The 20,507-nt window shown below is 52.2% G+C and overlaps 1 protein-coding gene and 1 long non-coding RNA gene across 5 annotated transcripts; one reads left to right on the top strand and one right to left on the bottom strand.

The window, feature by feature from the left end:
* Positions 1-529: 529 nt before the first annotated feature.
* On the bottom strand, positions 530-20,455 carry ITGA10 (integrin subunit alpha 10). Of its 4 annotated transcripts, none has more exons than XM_059674820.1 (30): positions 19,677-20,455; positions 17,707-17,818; positions 17,378-17,487; positions 17,080-17,171; positions 16,762-16,876; positions 14,781-14,908; positions 14,208-14,356; positions 13,057-13,207; positions 12,692-12,857; positions 12,537-12,610; positions 12,151-12,298; positions 11,806-11,954; positions 11,440-11,583; positions 11,121-11,321; positions 10,193-10,323; positions 9,175-9,341; positions 8,943-9,085; positions 7,858-7,971; positions 7,591-7,676; positions 7,296-7,434; positions 7,033-7,125; positions 6,802-6,878; positions 6,559-6,648; positions 6,060-6,144; positions 5,783-5,896; positions 5,462-5,542; positions 5,213-5,326; positions 2,733-2,828; positions 2,331-2,444; positions 530-2,044 (listed from the first exon to the last, which is right to left on the bottom strand). In XM_059674820.1, the coding sequence occupies exons 1-30, from the start codon at positions 19,726-19,728 to the stop codon at positions 1,979-1,981; spliced, it is 3,501 nt and encodes a 1,166-aa protein (XP_059530803.1). In that variant the 5' UTR covers positions 19,729-20,455; the 3' UTR covers positions 530-1,978. The 4 variants fall into 4 exon arrangements, with proteins under 4 accessions (XP_059530803.1, XP_059530804.1, XP_059530802.1 ...); XM_059674821.1 differs by having other exon boundaries at positions 10,193-10,296; positions 11,121-11,324; XM_059674819.1 differs by having other exon boundaries at positions 11,121-11,324.
* Positions 7,761-10,280, top strand: LOC132220985 (uncharacterized). Its single transcript, XR_009449901.1, has 3 exons — positions 7,761-7,873; positions 8,909-9,083; positions 10,151-10,280. It is a non-coding gene; the product is annotated as an uncharacterized LOC132220985 (long non-coding RNA).
* Positions 20,456-20,507: the final 52 nt, after the last annotated feature.

Genomic DNA, 20,507 nt, shown 5'->3' on the forward strand with positions numbered 1-20,507 from the left:
TCCCAGGTTCGATCCCAGTCAAGGGCCTGTACCTTGGTTGTGAGCACATCCCCAGTGGGGGGTGTGCAGGAGGCAGCCGATTGATGTTTCTCTCCCATCGATGTTTCTAACTCTTTATCCCTCTCCCTTCCTCTCTGTGAAAAATCAATAAAATATATTTTTTTAAAAAGAAAGAAAGCCAAGACTTAGAGAAGTTACATCTGTTCAAGGTCAAACGAGTTTTAAGTAGTAGAATTTAGATTTAAAGCCCAGTCTGTTTTCATTCTTCACTACTGTATCACACAGCCTGCTGTTGTTCTCTGAGCCTTGGGGTAGCTATGACTTGCCCAAGGCCACTAGCTAATAAATGGCAGACCTGGGGCTTCAATCTAGGCCTATGTGCTTCCCAAACACACACATCTTACACAGGAGGTTAGAGCACATCCGCAGGGGGAGAGGCACAGAAAACATTTCAAATACTTCGTATAAAATCTCACCTCAGGGGAACCAAGAATAACCTATATCCTAGGGAACTCAAAAAGAACGGAAGTCACTTGACACGAACTTTATTTGTTCTGGCCATCTGATATGCTGCCCACCACGCTGGAAAACAGAGACAATGCCCTCTGCAAACAGCTCGAGACATGCCAAAGTAAATACTGTGGGCCTCAAGGACAGCCCTGAAGGACAGGTTCTGTGGCTGCTGGTCAGATGCCTGATCTCAGCTCTAAATGGGTGCCGCACCCTGGAGACCAGTAACTGACTTTGGTATCCCAAGTCTTGATTACAAAGAAATATAAGTTACCCAGTTGTTGATGAGAATCAAATTCTCTTAACTGGCCATGACCAAAACATGGGAGGGGGTGGGGGTGGTCCAGAGATGGAAATGAACTTGAGCATTTCTAGTAAACATCAGGCAGGGGCTGGCAACGCGCTTCCACCAGAGAAGCCCCACAAAGTAGGAGCTGCCCCAGAAGCATGTTCCTAGGAGCTCTTTGTGCTCAACCACCCCTGCTGAGCAAGGACGGGCTTGCTCCTCAGACACCTCCTGCCGCTCACTTCAGCTTCCCCCTCAGTGCAAACCCACTCATGCAGGCTCCATGGGGCTGCTGCTTCCCAAGCTGGTAAGGCGGAAGAGTTTCCCACCGCCAAGCGGCAATCCTTTCCCTTCTCTGGACTTTATAGAAGGCTCACAAGTTTGAGAGGCCGGAGGGAGGAGAAAATGCTGCCTGCTATTCCACCTCCAGCCACCGGGGGGCCCCTGGCTCCCGAGATTCGGGGACCTGGCTCTGCTCCCAGGGAATGGTGGGAGCCGGGAAACCCATGCCCAGCAGGCCCGGAGCGGCTCCTTTCCCCAGCACCTGAGGGCGGGCCAGCGCCCCGCCAGGTCTCAGGTTTCAGGGGGATGGCAGTTGCCTGTCTAAAGGCTGCTCTGTTCCTTGGAATTGTACAGAATGTCTCTTGTGGCTTTTCCTCCTCCCTCTTTTTTCCTGTTGACTCTCCCCGGCTGGCTTTCTGAATCACCGGACTCCAGAGGCGAGCAGCAGATGTTGACTTTACTTCCAAGCCAGCGTCAGCTCCCCCCTGGGGAGCGGGGAGCCAGCAGGAAGATGAGAGGCAGGGGCCGAGGAAGACAGCCCTCACCCTTCCCACCCTGTGAAGGAGGCCGTAGGGGAATCTGAAAGGAGGCAGGGACCTAGGCAACAAATTCCCGATTCCCGAGGCTGGAGAAAAAGGCCCGTGTTGGCCGTGAACCGTGGTCATGCGGAGGGGAGCAGACAGGGAGTGCTCCTAGTCGGGGTGCCAGCCCCTCTTGTCTGAGGCGAGGCCTCATCTCCTGCCAGCAGCTTCCTCATGACTCCAAAGTCAAGTCAGGGCTCAGGCGAGGGGAGGCCGTCCAGGGGCTGATTCTCGTCCCCTCGGCGCCCCCGGCCTCCGTTCTTTTGCGCGTCTTTCGGAGAAGCTTCCAGGGAGGGCTTTCCAGGACTCTGTTCTACATTCATTGCTCCGGTTTCTCTTCTCTTTTTTCTTCCTCGGGGATCTTCTTACGGGCAAAGAAGCCAAGCTGTACAGGAAGAGATAAGAGTTATTGTCAGATGGCCTGCCCGGGGACCTTGCCAACAGCCCTCAGGCTTATCTGAAGTCTTCACTTTGGTTCTGCTTCCAAATATGAGGTTCATGTTTCTTTTATTTGGCTTAGTGGAATTCAACCAATATCTGTGGAGTTCAGGGGAGGAGGTTGGGCATGACACCCACCGGCTGCCCAGCACAAACCCGGTTTCCCTGCTACAATCCAGGACCCCTCAGGGCGTGGGCACCAGGCCCATACTTCCAACCAAAGCCGTGCTTACCTTCCAAAGGCAGAGGACGAGGAAAGCCAGCAGCAGCAGCCCTCCCAGGACGCTGCCAATGAGGATCCACAGGGAGATGAGCACAGGGCGCGTCTGGATCACCTCCAGGAGGCTCTGTGTGGGGAGAGGGGTCTTTTACCTGCACCCTTTCACCCAGCTGGCCTCACCCCACATTCAAGCAAAGCCAGCCTCCAAACAGAAGACTAAAAGGAATGAAACGGAGGCAGGAAAGGAGGCAGTGGGACCCTAGCATCCTGACTTGTCACTTCTGACTCCTCGATTGCTGCCTGATGAAGATACTTCTGAAAAAAGTCCACACGTGTCCTTTCCCCACCCCCACCCTCATACAGGAGGCATCCAATCAATGTTTTTGCAGCTCTCACACGCGGCCTCCAGCCCCACCTCACTCCAGCGGGAAGCTTCGGTCAGCTGGAGGACACTGCCCTCCTCAGCTCCCAGCTCGAAGGTGCTGACCACTGTCAGAGACTTGAATTTGGCCTGCGGAACAAGGAGATGGGAAGACATTTAAAGCGAGCCATCATCAGGGAGTGTGGCAACTGGAACTCCAATAACAAAGATGAGGCTGAAAGGCACAACTCTCAGGACTCTGAAGACCAGAAGTAAAGGTTGGAGACCAATGGGGAAAGAGGAAAAGGGCTGTAGACGGAGGAATGAGAGAAATCTAAATTATGAAAGCTCTCTAAAGCTAGGGTCCTTCGTTATGTATTAAGTTCCATTTTGTCTCCCTAGCTTTAGAGCACTTTCATAATTTAGATTTCTCTCAACTGTATAATCTTACTTCTGACCCCCCTACAATACATATACTGCATGTAAATCTACTATTTGTTCATTTATGTAACAGAAATGCACTAAAGTGGGGGTGATAACACCTACTTTAAGGGGTTGTTGTAAAGAATAATTGAATAATGAGATGGACTCATTAAAAGCTAGTTATTATCCTCCATGTATCATCCCTTCGTACTATACTAATAATCAATCAACATTGATAGGATACCTACAATTCAATCAATTAATAACCCATCAAGTGCCTACTATATAAAAGGTCCTGTACTAGGAGACATTGAGGAGAGTTATGTTCTCTAAAGCTAGGGTCCTTCGTTATGCTGTCTGCTCTACCTGAAATGCATTCAACTTCCCTTTTTTTGGCTAAGCACTACCCCTCCTTTAGGTTGAAGTTTAGACATCATCTCCTCTGGGATTTCAGAAAGTATTTCCTTCTAAACCCAACCACCCCTGATAAGGTTATAAAATTCTGTTTACTTTTCTGTCTTTCACCAATGAATGATAAGATCCTTGAGGACAAGGCCTATGTCTTATTAATTATGTGTCCCTAGCCCTGTCAGTGTGGCTTAAGTTGGTTGAGCATTGACCTGTGCACTGAAAGTTTGCTGGTTCGATTCCTGGTCAGGGCACATGCCCAGGTTGTTGTGGGTTCAATACTCAGTTGGGGCGTGTATGGGAGGCATCCGATCAAAGTTTCTCTCTCTCTTTCTCTCCCTCTCCCTTCCTCTCTCTCTAAAATCAATAAAAACATATTTTTAAAAAATCTTTAATTATGTGTTCCTAGTGTCTAATACTTAGCACAGTGCCAAATACCTAGTTGTTTCATAATAAATCTGTTAAAAGAATGGCTGAATGCCCTGGCCAGGCAGCTTAGTTGGTTAGAGTGTCATCCAGCTATGCCAAGGTTGTAGGTTCAATCCCCAGTCAGGGCACATACAAGAATCAACCAATGAATGCATAAATAAGTGAAACAACAAATAGATGCTTCTCTCTCTCCCTCCTCTCTAAAATCAATTTAAAAATTTAAAAAGAATAGATTAATGAATTAAAAAGAGAATACCAAAGCCCAGATGGTGTGGCTCAGTAGTTGAGCACTGACCCGTGTACCAGGAGGTCACTGATCGGTTCCAGTAAGGGCACATGACCCCGTTGTGGGCTCGGTCCTCAGTAGGGGGCGTGCAGAAGACAGCTGATCAATGTTGATGTTTCTCACCGATGTTTCTATCTCTCTCTCCCTCTCCCTCTTTCTCTAAAATCAATAAAATATTATTTTTAAAATAGAGGATACCAAAGAGGGATAAATAGAGGACCAGACTTAGAGAGGAATGGTCTGTCAGAGTTAATTTCCCTTAAAACCTATGCCTGCATCCCAGGGATGTTGTGTTATTCAAAGTAGATGGTGTATGGGGTGCACAGTAGAGAACCCTAGTGCTGAATAGCTGTTACAATTAAGATGTCAATTCCCTGCTCAGGAACTCACACTGACTCCTAACTGCCAATCATATTAAGTTCCATTTTATCTCCCTTGCTTTAGAGCACTTTCATAATTTAGATTTCTCTCAACTGTATAATCTTACTTCTGACCCCCCTACAATACATATACTGCATGTAAATCTACTATTTGTTCATTTATGTAACAGAAATGCATTAAGTCACTACAGTGATTAAACGTGGTGCTAAACATTTGGGATACTCTCCTCAATGTCTCCTAGTACAGGACCTTTTATATAGTAGGCACTTGATGGGTTATTAATCGATTGAATTGTAGGTATCCTATCAATGTTGATTGATTATTAGTATAGTACGAAGGGATGATACATGGAGGATAATAACTAGCTTTTAATGAGTCCATCTCATTATTCAATTATTCTTTATAACAACCCCTTAAAGTAGGTGTTATCACCCCCACTTTAGAGATGAGAAGAAAGAAGCTTAGAGAGATGAAATAACTTGCTCAACATCCAACAGCTAGTAAGAGGCAAAGTGGAACTTGAACATGGGTCTGTTTACTTCCAAAGCCTGTGCTCAAGTTCCAGATTGGAACAGAAGGGAAGAGTAGTAGGAAATAAGAGGTTTACCCTCCGGAAGAATTCATTGTGAACCAGTCTCAGTAGTCCGACAGAGGCCTCGGTCCCCTTAGCGAGCCGCCCAAGGTGGCACCGCACGACTTGGCACCGAGTGTTGCTCCCGTTCTATCACAAGAGAGAGACAGGTCAGGACCTGGTGGAAAGATCTCCCACTTCCCGCTCCAGGCTCTGCCCCCAACCAGAAGGCTCCAAACACCACTGTTCCCACTCCGGATACATTGCTCCATCCTTGACGCATACCAGCCTGCTGGTGTGCTGAAGCTCCTCTGGGTGCGCAGGGGGCCCAGGGGGCTCGGTCAGATTCTGCACCGCGCAGCTTGCCTGGAGAAAGATCGAACTCGAGGGACTCTCTTGATGGTGAGAGGCCAGCCACTGCATGCCGAGCAGCACCTACCCACACTCTTATAGTGGGGGAATCCCTCTCTTTCTTCTCAAAGAAGCCACATTTGTAAAGGGAAGGTCCCCCCGGGAGAAGCCCTGAGGGCAGTGACCCAGCAATAAGGGGCTGGTGAGTCCACCAGGTCAAGGTGGAGGGGCCCACATCCCCCAGCCCAGACTCACATTGTGAGCGATGACTTGAGACAGTGACAGGAAGTAGTTGCCCCCGTGGGCCACGGCTGGAAGGAAAGCTGAGATGACGAGGCCGCTGACCACATAGCAGCCAAGGTTCTGAACCTGAGAGGAGAGGTGAAAACGGGAAGAGGCAGGAGACGAAGATCCTTCGGCATCCGCTCCTTTTTATCCTGGATCCCACTGACATCTAAGAGAGGCTTTTTCCGTTTCCCCCCAAGACGTCTCCCTCCTCCCCTGCTCACTCCAAGGCCCGCCAGCTTCTCACCCTCAGAGTGGTCTTAAATTCAGGGCCAGGACCCACTGGGAGGGTCCCGTACGGATGGACCTCATAGCGGTGCATAGCGGACTCACTGCGTGGACACCAAGTCAGGAAGTACACGGCCATAGCCATGACACAGACACAGGCACATGGTCAGTACATAGATGGAGTCAGGGAAGGCCGAGCCAGCACATGAATGAAGAGGTGGGGGTCCATAGAGAAGATAGACATGAGACACGGCAGACTAACAGTGTTTATGGCCACATCCCATATCCCCCCACCCTCGCCCCAATCCCCAGGCCCAGCAAAGCCCATACCCAGGGAGAAAGTAAGATGCTTAAAAAAGACGGTTTTGCATGAGTGGGATTGGGGGCAAAAAGATGGAGCAGCCCCAAGGGTTTGGGCTTTGGGGACACTGAAGCACATGAAGGGAGAGGTGGGGACATAAAGGGTATGAGTCTGAGGTCAGAATGGGGTGGGGGTCCCAGAGGGGACCAAGCCATACCTAGAGAAGAGCAGGTGAGGCTCATACTGGATGTAGGCTGAGGTCTGGGCCGTGTTATCATGAAGGGTCCCATTTCTCTCCAGGCTATTGCTGTAGGGCAAGGGGAGAGGCTGACATCCTGTCCCAGAGACCCTCTCAGGAGGAAAGGGGTCAAGGCTATGTATCCCCCTCCTCCAACACACACACCACCCCAGCCACCAAGACCCAGTAGGAGAGGGCGGGGGAGGTTCCCTTTGCTCTCACCTGGTGGCAGTCAGCCTCACAAGGACCTGGCTCAGGAGGGAGGAGCAGCTAAACTCAAACTCTAGCAGAAAGGTCACCTGGAGGCAGGAGACATGGGTCATGGTAGATTCCTAGTCATGGGGCAAGTTCAGAGGAGCAGGAGCCCTGTGTGCCTCCTTCTCCAGCCCCAGGCCCCACCCAGTCCGGCCCCTGCTCTCTCAGAGCCCCTTTCTCATCCTGGGCCCCACTTACCTTCGCTCCAGTCTGAAAGACCGGATGTCCCACACTGCAGAGCCGGGCGTGAGGGGAAGGCGCGGCACACTCCACCTTCACCGACCTGTCCCTCTGAGAGCAGAGACCGGGGGTGGAGCAGAGCTGGGGCTGCGGCTGCTCTCCTGCCCGCAGCCCCTAAACACCGGGGCTTTCTCCAGAGCCCCTCGCAGCTGAGGACAATACCCACTCTGCTCCCTCCTTCTTCTCCGACTCCTCCCCAAACCCCTCCCCGCCCCTGACACCTGAGGAGTGAAACTGGCCAGGTGGAGGTTTCTAGAGAAGCTGAGGCTCAGGCTGGTGTTGTAGGCATTCTCCTTCCTGTTCTCCAGGGTGGCTGTCACCAGCACTTTCCGCCGACCTTGAACCACGAACGGGTCCTTCCTAGGAGAGGTGCATTAAGGGAGAACTCAGGAGTTGAAGGAATGCCAAAAGCCTCGCTTCTGTTTTGCTGGGCAAAGAACCACCCTCCAGTTCCCTTCTGGTCCCGTCCAGCCTGGCTCAGGTCATCCGGGTTTGGCCAGTTCCTGTCCATCCCACCTGGAGCCTCTGATGTCCATATTCGCCCGGAGCACCAGGTCTGTGACACATTCATTGTCTTGGCCGCAGTCCTTGGAGAAGGGCACCTGGCGGAGAGAGGGGGGGCCAAGGGCTGAGAAGAAGGCAAGGGGAAAGGAGTGGCATTGGGAGGAAGAGGAAGGGAGAAGAGCGGTGCCCAGGTCAGATCCACTGTGATCTCCTCTCCGCCCGCCCCCTCAGGCAGGGTGGGGGCCAGGGCAGGGCAGGGCAGGGCGTGGAACTGCTGACCAGCTTTCGTATAGAGGTGAGTGAGCCCTCGTCCAGCACAGGGCCTGGCTTTGTGGTGTTGTCCAAAGCAAAGGTCACAGTCAAGGCCACCGGCCGGAGGTAGTCTGATGTATCCTGAGGGAAACCAGAGGCAAGGTCATGGGGAGCCAGGGCCAGGGGACAAGCCAGGCCTGGGAATGTGGTCATTCCAGCGATCATTTACTGAGCGCTGTCTGTGTGTTGGGCACTGTCCGAAGGTTTTGGCAGTGCTATCACATTTACTTCTTTCTTAAAAAAATTATTTCCTGATTGATTTGAGAGACAGAGGAAGGGGGAGAGAGGAAAAACATCAATTTGTTGTTCCACTCATTCATGCATTCCTTGGCTGGAATCGAACCCGGGACCCTTCCGTCTGCAGGCCGACACTCTATCCTGTATGTGCCCTGACCGGGGAACAAACCCGAAACCTTGGCACATGGGACGGTGCTCTAACCAACTGAGCGGCCCGGCCAGGGCCACATTTACTTCTTTTAAAAAAAATATATATTTCTTTATTGATTTCAGAGAGGAGGGGAGAAGGAGAGAGATAGAAACATCAATGATGAGAGAGAATCATGGATCAGCTGCCTCCTGCACCCCCCCTCCCCACTGAGGATTGAGCCTGCAACCCAGGCATGTGCCCTTGGCTGGAATCGAACCCGGGACCCTTCCGTCTGCAGGCCGGCACTCTATCCACTGACCCAAACCGGCCAGGGCCACATTGACTTCTACTACAACTCCTGTGATGCAGTTATTATTATCATCTCCCCGCCCCCCCCCTGCCCCCCACCCCCACCCCCAGCTTTGCAGGCAAGGAAACCGGCTTTCCAGGTTGCACAGATGGCAAACGGCAGTTAGAATTGAAACCCAGATCAGCCCAACTCCAAAGTCTGACTTTCTGGCTTCACAGACAAAAAAAGGCTAAGGGAGTTTGTCACCACCAAGCCAGCAATGCAAGGAATGCTAAAGGGACTGGTACAAAGTCTGACTTTCTGAAATTCCTCCTCTGACCTGGCCCTCCCCTCACTCCCAGGCCCCGAGGCTAAGCAGGTCCTGCCCCTCCTCACCAGCACATGGAAGTGTAGCCGCTCACAAGTGACATTCCCCACAGTGAGCCGGAGCCGCCGGGGGGCCAGCCTCTGGCCAGCGCCGTCAAAAGCTGCCCGGGCTCCAGCTGTCCACTCGTCCAGTGATGCTGTGAACCGCACGTCTGCATGGGGCAGGCAAGGGTGAGGGTCAAGAGGGTCTGAGGCCGAGGCAGGCGGGGTGGAGGGGGGCCGGTGCCCGGCGGTCACTCACGGAGCCGGCGGTCCCAGCGGCCAGGCGTGCGGGAGGTCGCTCGGAAGCAGAGGAGCGCAGAGAGGCAGGCGGCCTCCTGGCCTCGCCGCGTGCAGTCTCTCCGAACCACACTGATGGCTGGCGGGGTCACCACCAACGACGGGGCCAGGCGGACAATGGGCCGGGAGCTGGGCACAGGGTGGGAAAGAAATTCTAGTCGGAGGAAAGACCTTGAGAAAATCCACTCCCAGCGCTTGCCTCCTGAGGTCAAAGGAAAGAATGAGGGGCTAGGCGTGCAGGTCTCTCTCCTCTGAACCTTCTAACAGAAGTAAGATAACAGCTAACATTTAAATATATATATAATATATATATTTTTATTGATTTTAGAGAGGAAGGGAGAGGGAGAGAGAGATAGAAATATCAGTGATGAGAGAGAATCATTGACCGGCTGCCACCTGCATGCCCCCCACTGGGGATCCAGCCCACAACTCGGGCATATGCCCTGACCAGGAATCAAACTGCGACCTCCTGGTTCATAGATCGACACTCAACCACTGAGCGATGCTGGCCAGGTGAGAACAGCTAACATTTAAGAAGCACTTGCTATGTGCTAGGCCAGTGGTTCTCAACCTTCTGGCCCTTTAAATACAGTTCCTCACGTTGTGACCCAACCGTAAAATTATTTTCGTTGCTACTTCATAACTGTAACGTTGCTACTGTGATGAATCGTCATGTAAATATCTGATAGGCAGGATGGTCTTAGGCGGCCCCTGTGAAAGGGTCGTTCGACTGCCAAAGGGGTCGCAACCCACAGGTTGAGAACCGCTGTGCTAGGCACTGTGTTAAGATCTTTACATGGATTACCTCATTTAATCCCCACAATAAGCCTCTCAGGTAGGATTGTTCCCATTTTAAAAACTAGGAAATGGAGGCCCAGAGTAGTTGACTAAGAAATCCAAATCTAAGCCCTCGACTCCAAATCCCTTGCTCTGAACAGCCATGCTGAGCCGTCCACTTTGCCTGAAACAGGACCACTCACCTGAGCAGGATGGCCGCCCCTTGGGCACCCACAGCCACATCCACCAGGTCATCTCCATCCAGATCTAACCGGCCATCTACACTTCGGCCAAAGTAGCTGAGGGCCTGTGGCATGGAGACAGCAGCGATCCGCTGCGGGGAGAGGGGGAGTTTGAGCAGGGACTCCCACACCTGGTTCCCAGGCCTCCCACCTGGCTCTTGTTTCTTTCATCAGAACGAGAGAAACTTGCCTGTGTTCAGGATTCCCTGTAGCAACCTGTATCCCCCTCCACCTCACCTTTTGTCCCTTATCCACGCTTTCACTTTCTGCTGTTAATATTTAATACAAAAATCCAGAAATAAATGATTCCTAAGTTTTAAACTGTGTGCCATTCTGAGTAGTGGGATAGACTCTTAAGCTGCCCCACTCTGTCCCGCCTGGGGTGTGGGTCATCCCTTTGTCCAGTGTAGCCACACTCAGTATGCTACCCACCGTGAGTCACTTAGGAGCCATCTTAGCTATCAGATCAACTGTAGGACTCACACAGCTTTGTTCAAGTAACCCTTATTTTATTTAATAATGCCACATTCATATGAGTTTTATTATAGCATACTGCTATCATTGTTCTCTTTCATTATTGTTGTTCATCTCTTACTGTGCGTAATTTATAAATTAAATGTTGTCATAGGTATGTATGTATAGAAACAAGCCTATAACACGGTATATGTAAAGTCTGGTATGATCTGCAGTTTCGGGCGTCTTCTGGAGGTCTTGGACCATATCCCCGTGGGGCGGGGGGGGGGGGGGGAGGGGGGAGGGGGGCTACTGTACTAATGAAAACGCATTTGTTCAGTTTGGGTCCCAAGTCCAGGGGAGCACTGATAAGCAGAGACCACGTCCCCACTCCCCCTGCCCCCACACACCCCTGCCTTCCTCGGGCACTCCTGACCTGGGCAGGGCGGGGCCTGACTCCACTCCGAGCCCCATGATAGAGGTACAGCGCTCCACGGTGCCCATCCTCCAGCGGTGCCCCCACCGCCACGTCAGCAAAGCCGTCGTGGTTCAGGTCAGGAAGGGCAGCCATGGCAAAACCAAGCCGAGCATCCTGGGGGGGTTCCGGATGAAGTGTTCCCTGGAGTGTGAGCAAGGACTGCTGGTGGTGGCGAGAAGAAGAGAGGCGTCGATCTGATTGTCCCAACCTCTCAGCCAGCCCTCAAATACATGTGCCTCCCCTTCTCTCTCCTTCCTGACCGGCAAGCAAGCCTCACCTGACCCACCAGATACACATAAACACGTCCTGTCTCCTTGCTCTGGGGTCCCAGAAACATGGGGGCAGCCACGAGTAAGACATCAGTTGTCCCATCGCCATCTGTATCCAATGGGCAGAGCTCACTGCCAAAGTATGAGCCAATCTGGGGAGTGGGGGGGAGTGAGAGGAGTGGTGAACCCAGAGAAAAGGGAAGGCGATTGTGAACAAGTGGGAAGCATCCCCAGCCCCCACCCCACCCCCGCCGCACCTGCCGCTCTGGTCCTCATGGCCCTGAGACTCCCTAGCAGAATTCAGCACCGATCTCAGGCCCCTCTCCAGCCCCTTCACTGTCTCCCTACAGGCTGATTCCCCTCGGATGCCCTACCTGCTCCCCCTGGAGGCTCTGGGCGACCCTCACAGCCCCATCTTTCTTAAGCTGGAAGGCGATGACCTTTCCTCGATGTCTAAACCGAGGAGCCCCCGAGAGGAAGAGGCGTTGTCCACCCCGCAAAAGCATGGAGGAAACAGAGTAACCTGGAAGTGGGCAAGGAGTCGGGGCGGAAGGAAAAGACGGGGTCAGAATGGGAGGGATCCCTACAGGCCTAGGAGGGGTCCCAAGGGGAGTAGCCGGAGGTCCGTGAACAACTGTGTAAGTGAAGAGGGGGCGCTCACACGCCACACCGGGAAGCGCCCCCCACCTCCCAGGCCTCTGCAAACCCCTGCTACTCACCCAGGTAGGCCGCGTGGTTCTGCAATGCAGGGGGGAACTCATCTTCCAGGGCGGTCCGTGGGGGGAAAAGGTGGCGACCTTCTTCAAGCCACAATAACACGGAGCCCCCCCAGTCATAGGCCCCCACCATCCCAAAGAGAATCCCATCCTGTGGGCAGAACAGACAGGGTCACCGCAAAGGCAGCGGGGGGTCAGAGCAAAGCTGCCTGGGAGTGAGGGCGTCACGGGGCACAGGCCGGGGTCAGTGTGAAAGCCAGGAGCCGTCAGAATGGACACTGGTTAAAGGGGAAATATAGAAGAACCCTGGGGTTGAAGGGTTCGAGTCAGAGGCTGGAAGGAGTCAGAGGCCGAGTGGGGTCATGCATGGAGGGGGCGGGCTGTCCAACCTTCAGCCGATGAGCAGAGAAACCAATCTGAGACATTTCCAAGCCAAAGGAGCTTTCGTTTTCTCCATGGGACCCTTGGGCACGAGACAATATTGAGGCACCTGTACTCCAGAACCCCCTTCCCCGCCCTCCATTTCTTCCAGGGGCATCCTTACCCTCAAGGCCAAAAATCCGGTCTCCCAGGGCGTCCACAATGTCGGTCAGCGCAGCTTCATCGGTGACATTGAAAAAGAACCTCTCGTCTGGGTCACTGGCGATAGCTCTGATTTCCCGCACGAAAGCGCTGGGGTCTCGCTGCCGCCGGAGGTAGTGGCCGAGGACCTGGGGTGAGAGCCAGGGTGGGTCTGTTAAGTGTGTGGATTGGGATATGGGAGCTGGTACGGAACACAGCCAACCAAAGTGAAGGCGGGGTGGCGGGGGGGAGGTGGCTGGTGTCGGGGAAGTGGTTTCTTTCAAGTTCCCGGTCCTGATGTCACCATCCCCACCCCACCCCTCCTTCCAGGTCCGAGCAGAGTCTCACGGCAATGCCATAGCGGGTCACTCGTCCGGCCTCACAGGCCTTCAGTGCTGCGGGCAGCTCCTCTCCGTCATGTGATTCCCCATCAGTGACAACCACCAGCAGCCGGGCAGCCTCCGGGCGGCCCCCGCGGGACTGACTGAATCCTTCTGTGCTGAGAAGAGAGAGAAAGGAGGTGTGATCAGACGTACACACACACACAGACACACATACACACAGACACACAGGCACACACACACAGGCACAGGTGCACACACACACAGACACACATACACACAGACACACACATACACACAGGCACACACACACACATACACACAGACACACATACACACAGGCACAGGCACACACACACACACACACACACACACACAACAGCATCACCAGTTCGCTGAGGTCTGGCATCTTGCCTTTCAGACCATCTCCCCAACAGTGTCTAGCATGCAGACACAGTAAGAGCTCAAATGCTTGAATATCATAGAACATAAAGATGAGCATATCATCAATGCAAATCAATATAAAATTCCTTTATTTAATTTTAAATTGATTTGAGAGAGGGAGAGGGGAAAGAGAGAAAGATTTTTGCGGTTCTATGTATTTCTGCATATATCGGTTGGTTCTTGTATGCGCCCTGACCAGAACCCACAACCTTGGTGTATTGGGTTGATGCTCTAACCAACTGAGATGCCCGGCCAGAGCAATAAGCATAAAATTCATTCATTCCTACATTAATTTAGCAAAGAGTGCGTTTGGGAGGACACGTATTAAGGGAGTGTAGCATAAAGAAGAATGGCCAGGCCAGGCTAGTCCTCCCAGAATGAGTTTGAATCATGTTTGGAAAGTGAGCGAGGACATGATGATGGAGGACCTGAGGGTCAAGATCAAAGTGGGAATGGCAGGATGGGGAGAGAGAGTTCTGTCTGCAGAGATAAACACAGCAGAAACATGGAGCGAGACAGACAGATATTTTGTAGAAATGTGACGAGAGGGAGTGCACTGACAGTCAACTTAGTTTCCCCTCACCCACCATTAGTGTTCACATAAAGATAAACATGCAAGGCATCTTGGGATGTACACACTGCACTCCACGCCTCCCCTAACCCGTCTCGGCCCTCCCCACTCTGCCTCCCCCACTCCCCTCCCCAGTGCCTCACCAGGCCACCATTATTGCTTGGGCAGTCTTTGTTTCTCGTCCCTCCCGCCGACTCAGGTTCCTTGCCGCTCTCACCACTTCTTCCTTGGTTCGGAAATCTCCCAGGGACCACTCATGTACAGGGCTCTCGCCATACTGTACCAGCCCCACCTGGAATAAAGTGCACAGTCAAATGAATGTATGTAGCCCAAAGGTTGTGGCTCAGTGGTTGAGTGTCCACCTATGAATCAGGAGGTCATGGTTTGATTCCCGGTCAGGGCTCTTGCCCGAGTTGTGGGCTCCATCCCCAGTGGGGGGCTCCATCCATCAGTGACAAATATCTGTGCAGGAGACAGTCGACTAATGATTTTCTTTCATCATTGATGTTTCTATCTCTCTTTTCCTCTCCCTTCCTCTCTGAAATCAATAAAAAATGTATTTTTTAAATGAAATGTGTGTATGAAAGTGGGGAGAGAGAAGAAACTGTGTAAGGGAGGGAAGGTGAGCGCCTGGATACTCCTGAAGACACTATCTACGTGTATCTCCTCTCTCCCTGTCCCTCCCCTCCGAGCCCATCCTTATTGACCTCTCTTACCTGTATCTGCTCGGGGTCAATGAACAGTCTTCCCACCAGTCTCCGTAGGAAAGTCTGAACTTCAGACCAGGGGTAGATACTGTTGGAGCCATCCAGGACGATGACAACATCCATGTATGTGGGGCAGCCTAGGAGGAGGAGTGTGGTGATAGCGAGCAGAGGGGCACAGGATACTGGGCGTGAGGGAACAAGCGAAGAGGTCACAGGAGGGCACATTCAATTTAAACATTTATTAGGCACTCTGTCATGCAAGGAAGGTAGTATGCCAGGCCCTGGGTAAATGTAGAAATGAATAAAAGGAGAGATGGGCATACATGCAATTTCCTAAAAAAAAAAAAAAAAAAGAAAGAAAGAAAGAAAGAAAAAGCCCGGCCAGTGTCGCTCAGTGGTTGAGCAATGACCCATGAACCAGGAGGTCGTGGTTCAGTTCAATTCCTGGTCAGGGCACATGGCCCAGTTGTGGGCTCGATCCCCAGTAGGGGGCATGCAGGAGGTGGCCAATTGATGATTTTCTCTCATCATTGATGTTTCTATCTCTCCCTCTCCCTTCCTCTCTCTGAAATTATATATATATATATATATATATATATATATATATATATATATATATATATATATATATATATATATCCCTAATATGCAAATAGACCGAATGGTAGAACAACCGAACAACCAGTTGCTATGACATGCACTGACCACCAGGGGGCACATGTGGAACATGGCGGGCCATGGCTGCAGCAGGATGGTGGAGCAGGTGAGCGGGAGTGTCAGAACAAGGCAGGGCACTGGTCGTTGTCACTGGGGCAAGCCTCTGGTGGTTACTGAAAATTCTTTGCTCCCGTGCACCGTGGTTCCGCCTGATGCTTGCACCCGCTGCCACTGCCCGGCGCTGGTCCCACTTGCACACACCCATGGCCAGTGCCAGGCACCGGCCCCTATCGCCCCTGAGGCTTCTCTACCTCCCCCTCCTCCTGAGGGGCGATCGGGGCAGCAGCCGCCACTCACACCTGCTGACCGTACTGGCCCTGCTCACACCTGCTGCTGGCACAGGTCCCAATTGCTCCATGCTGTCAGCAGGTGCGAGCAGGGCCAGTGCCATCAGTGCGTGGGCGAGCAGCGGTGAGAGTGGGGCTGCTGGCAGACAAGGGACCAGGGCCACAGCGGGAGGGGGCGGGTGGGGGCACGGAGGATTGGCCGAGACTTGCCCTGTGACCACCACAGCCTCACAGCCCACAGTTCCTTTCAAGGTGCACGAATTCATGCACTGGGCCCTTAGTATAAGCATATTAAAATAATAATAATAATTGAATGCCAGGTAAAAACATAGCACCGATGGTGGGGGATCAAAGGAGGCAGCAACTGAGCCGATACTGAAGACTGAAGATGTTTGAGGAAAGGAGAATACAAGAAAAGGCATTTGGATTGAGAACTCTTTTTTTTTTTTTTTTTAATATATTTTATTGAGTTTTTTCAGAGAGGAAAGGAGAGAGATAGAGAGTTAGAAACATCGATGAGAGAGAAACATCGACCAGCTGCCTCCTGCACACTCCCCACTGGGGATGTGCCCGCAACCAAGGTACATGCCCTTGACCGGAATCGAACCTGGGACCTTTCAGTCCGCAGGCCGACGCTCTATCCACTGAGCCAAACCGGTTTCGGCGGATTGAGAACTCTTTAAACAAAAGGAGATGGAGGTATAAAAATAGATGACACATTGGAGAATGGTGAGGTAAATGCTGTAGCCAAGGGCGTGAAGGGATACAGCGAGAGTTGAGTTTTTGAAGTTGTTTTGATCCGTTCATAGAGTCTTAGCGCCCTGGTAGAGTCTGAATTCTAACCTGTTAGGGAGCATGGGGCTTATGCAGACACATTAGGTAGCAGTGAGGACAGCCAGGCAGGCCCATCAGACCCTGACGCCCCATCCTTTTCCCACCCTGCACCCCATGCTGAGGACTGAACCTCAGCCCTCCTTCTGGCTTACGCTGTGCAGTGGGTGCCAGGCTTCCCCGGGGCCGGAATGAGGCATCTACATGGGCACAGATTCCAGAACTGAAGACAGAGGAACCGCAAGCACGAGACCAGAGCGGGGCACAGGCCTGGGGGCAGGTGGGAGACACAGTTACTCCCAGGTTGGGAGGCGCCTGCAGAACATGTGCCGAGGAGGAGGCACTGAGATTCCCCTCTGCTTTCTAGGGTTTTTAACTCCTTGACCCTCTGCACAGACCAGCTTCCCGCACCATACTGCTCTTTCTCTGCCACAAACCCGCAGAGACCCAGCCACACCCTTTCCTTAGCTCACCATGAATCCCCCGTCACCATCTGTCTCCAGCAGAGACATTCCCAAGTGCATGTTCACAGCAGGACGAGATGAATTTCCCAGTGGGTAGTCACCTGGTGGGAGGGGGGTAGAAGAGATTGAGATCATAAGGTCCCAGATGGGTGCTTGAGTTCAGGGTGATTTGGGGTTTGAGAAGAGATCAGGGTCAAGTTGGGGACAGGGAGCATGTGGGATATGGGGGTGAAGGTGAGGTATAAGGGGTCAAAGTTACTAGCGTATGAAGGTTAGGGGTTAGGAGTAGAAGAGTGAAGCATCTTACCCAAGTGGACCTTGGCACATGAGGCATTGTGGGATCTCCCTATGGGGCAGCGGTAAATGTCTCCCCTTCGGTCACCAGAAGGCCCATCCCAGGGGGCACCCACCAGCATCCTGGGGAAGGGCATGAATATAAGCACAGTGTAACCATGACCTTTGAGATAGGCCATACAAAAAAAAAAGAGGGAGAGAGAGATAGGCCAGAGGGTAAGTGCATGGGCTGGCAAATCTAGAGCCCACCCACTTCCCGATTCCTTTAGATTCCCATCTGCCTCAACCCCTTTACAGCGTCATCACAGCCCCCGTCTCATGGCCCTCTGGCTTCCTCCTCACCATCGCTGTCCACCCCCAACATGTTGTAAGACACTGTATCCAAATTCAGCCTCAGGTGGCCCTGGGAACAGACGTGGGTGATGCACATCCAGGTTGAAGGGGGAGCAGAGACCTGGGGGGCCGGGATCATAAGGTTAGCAGGCAGCAGGTAGAGAGGCTAGTGAATGCCCAGAGAGAGGCTGTGAAGGACATGCTTTGCTATATTTCTCTGCTTATCTATAATAATAAAAGCATAATATGCTAATTAGACCAGACAACCTTTCGGATGAGGCCAGGACTGCAAGGGAAGCCCAGGTCCCGGGTGCCAGAGGGAAGCCGGTGCCAGCAGCTGGGGGAAGGAAGGCCTACTCTCGCACGAATTTCGTGCATCGGGCCTCTAGTTACTCATAAGCTGCCTGGCCTCTGTCAATGTCATGGACTCAGAGCTCCAGGCAAGGATGATCTCCTTCCTGTATCTGTGTCCAGCTGTCTAGCCTGTGGCCCTCTGCCATGCTAGTGCACAGCTGTATTTCCATCCAACCCCTGAAATGTAATTTACAGACAAGCCTGGGTCAAGTTCCTCTTTTCCACATCATTCCTCCTACACATCCTCCTCCCCAAGCGGAGGGTTAAAAGAGGGAGAGAGCCGGGGCCGGTTTGGCTCGGTGGGTAGAGCGTCGGCCTGCGGACTGGGGGGTCCTGGGTTCGATTCCAGTTGGGGGCATGTGCCTGGGTTGTGGGCACGTCCCCAGTGGGAGATGTGCAGGAGGCGGCTGATCGATGTTTCTCTCTCATCGATGTTTCTAACTCTCTATCTCTCTCCCTTCCTCTCTGTAAAAAATCAATAAAATATATTTTTTTAAAAAAAAGAGGGAGAGAGACTGTCTGTATCCCCAGAACAACCATGCCTTTCAAACTCTCCCCAAAACCAGGACCATGGGGAGAACAGGAGACGAGGGAACACTGGATGTCTGGGTCTCTCCTCTCTCGCTCTAGACTCCCAGTGTCATTGTTACGCACTCACTCTCATTCTTCAACGTCTAGGGCTCTGGGTGATTCCAGCCCTGAAAACCTCAGTGGCAATTAACTGGGTGGGGCCCCTCGCCTGCCCACACACATGGTTTGCCATTCATCCTAGCAAGGGTCCCTTCGCCCTAAAGTTTCCCACAACCACCAGCTTCCTTTCTAAATGTACCCACCCTCCCCACTGCCCTCCGCATTTCTTCCTTAGCTGCCGACCCACTCTAAAGACCCCCGACCCCAATCAAGTTCTGGCTGATTCTTCCCTCCCATCCCTTTAAAATCAGAGCTGGTATTTTAGGAAACGAAGATTACAGGGCACTGGTGAGGAAACATTCCAGCTTCTGGTCTCTCCCGTGGTTCTTTCCCTGTGTCTTGCTCCTTCCTTTCAAGCCACCCCCTCTTAGACCACCCACTCCCACCAATGGCGACAGCTCTGCCTCAAACCATGCTCATTTTCAAAAAGGTGGTTTGTATGTGAGCCTTTTTGCACCCAGGAAAATGCCAGGGCTGTATGACTAGGAACTGCAGCTCATTGGTTAGATAAACCCAGAGTTCTGACTACATGGTTAGTCAGCTATGCCTCCGGCTCCAGAGACCACCAAGGGTAGGGAGAGGAAGGGAGGGGGAATAGGAATCAGTGGCCACGTGGAAGGTCACATCCTGTTTCTTTGTGGTCCCCTAACTTCTCCAGAGCCGAGGACACAGGTTTTAGATAATTGGATCACAAACCTGACACAGGCTCTGACAATCTCAATACTAACTCGGTCATATGCTGTGGGCATAAGAATGCAAACGTGCAAACACACACACGCGCGTGCCCACACACAGACACACAGACACACTAGCAATGGAGAATCAGTGTTCATCTTTCACCCTAATTCCCAAATAATTTTAACCCTAAAGTCCCAATGCCAAACAATCCAGTATCCTCTTTTCCCATCAGAAACCAAGAAGTGAACCTCCCTCACCTGCCAGGACCATCAGGGACAAGAACAGGTGAGGGATGAGAGGCAGCTCCATGCCTGGCTGCTCTGGCCGCGTGAGAAGTCCTCTGTGCCTCTGTCCCTCTCCTCTTCTGTTTTCGTTAGTTTCCCTCCCATCCTGCCCCCTCCCACTGCCAGCTAAAAATAAGCTGGGAGGAATGGGAGGAGTGATGGTGGGGACCTGTGGGGAGCCCCAGAGGACAGGACTGAGTGATCTTAGTCTGGTTCTCTGCCTTGGTGCTGCCCCCTGGAGGCGTCATCTCAGAATCCAAAGGGAACACAACTCTGGACTCTGCTGTTTCCTTCTCCTTTTTCCTGTCCTTTGTTGTTTCCAGACAATAATGCTTTCTTTGGGTTTGGAATAAACAGAGTGGGAGACAGACACTTTTTACTTCCTAACCGTATTCACCTCAACCTGAGATCTAAAAAATAAAGAACTGATAACAGTGGTTTTATTGACCTAACCACCCAGGGGAGTCCCAACATGTGAAGGTACAACCAGCTCACAGACGAAGCCAAACAACTTGGTTCTGTGTGGACTCAGCCTCTGCTGCCTGTGGCACTATAGCTTCTGGAGGGACCATAAACTGAACTGGGATGGATGTGCTTTGTGGAACTTGTATAATCACTTTAACATTAGATTCCCATCTTCTCAAGTAGGCTACAAACATCTGACGCTGGGACCGAGGAGTTAAGCTTTTTGTATCTCTACCACCTAGTACGATGCCCTGCAGAGTTTAGGTCTCAACAGAAGTCTGTGGCTAATCCCATGAAAAATCCAAACCACAGTGACAGAAATAGGGGCTTCCGATGACA

This window comes from Myotis daubentonii, chromosome 18 (genome assembly GCF_963259705.1).
Source record: "Myotis daubentonii chromosome 18, mMyoDau2.1, whole genome shotgun sequence".
Taxonomy (NCBI): domain Eukaryota; kingdom Metazoa; phylum Chordata; class Mammalia; order Chiroptera; family Vespertilionidae; genus Myotis; species Myotis daubentonii.

What these genes read in the sequence shown, in the direction of transcription:
- ITGA10 (XM_059674819.1), bottom strand. Translation starts at nt 19,728, where the DNA reads ATGGAGCTGCCTCTCATCCCTCACCTGTTCTTGTCCCTGATGGTCCTG. An exon ending in GTCCCTGATGGTCCTGGCAG is followed by an intron (nt 17,819 to 19,676) that starts GTGAGGGAGGTT and finishes CCGGCCCCCCAG; the next exon opens with GTCTCTGCTCCCCCTTCAAC. An exon ending in ATGGTGACGGGGGATTCATG is followed by an intron (nt 16,877 to 17,079) that starts GTGAGCTAAGGA and finishes ACCTGCCCCCAG; the next exon opens with GCCTGTGCCCCGCTCTGGTC.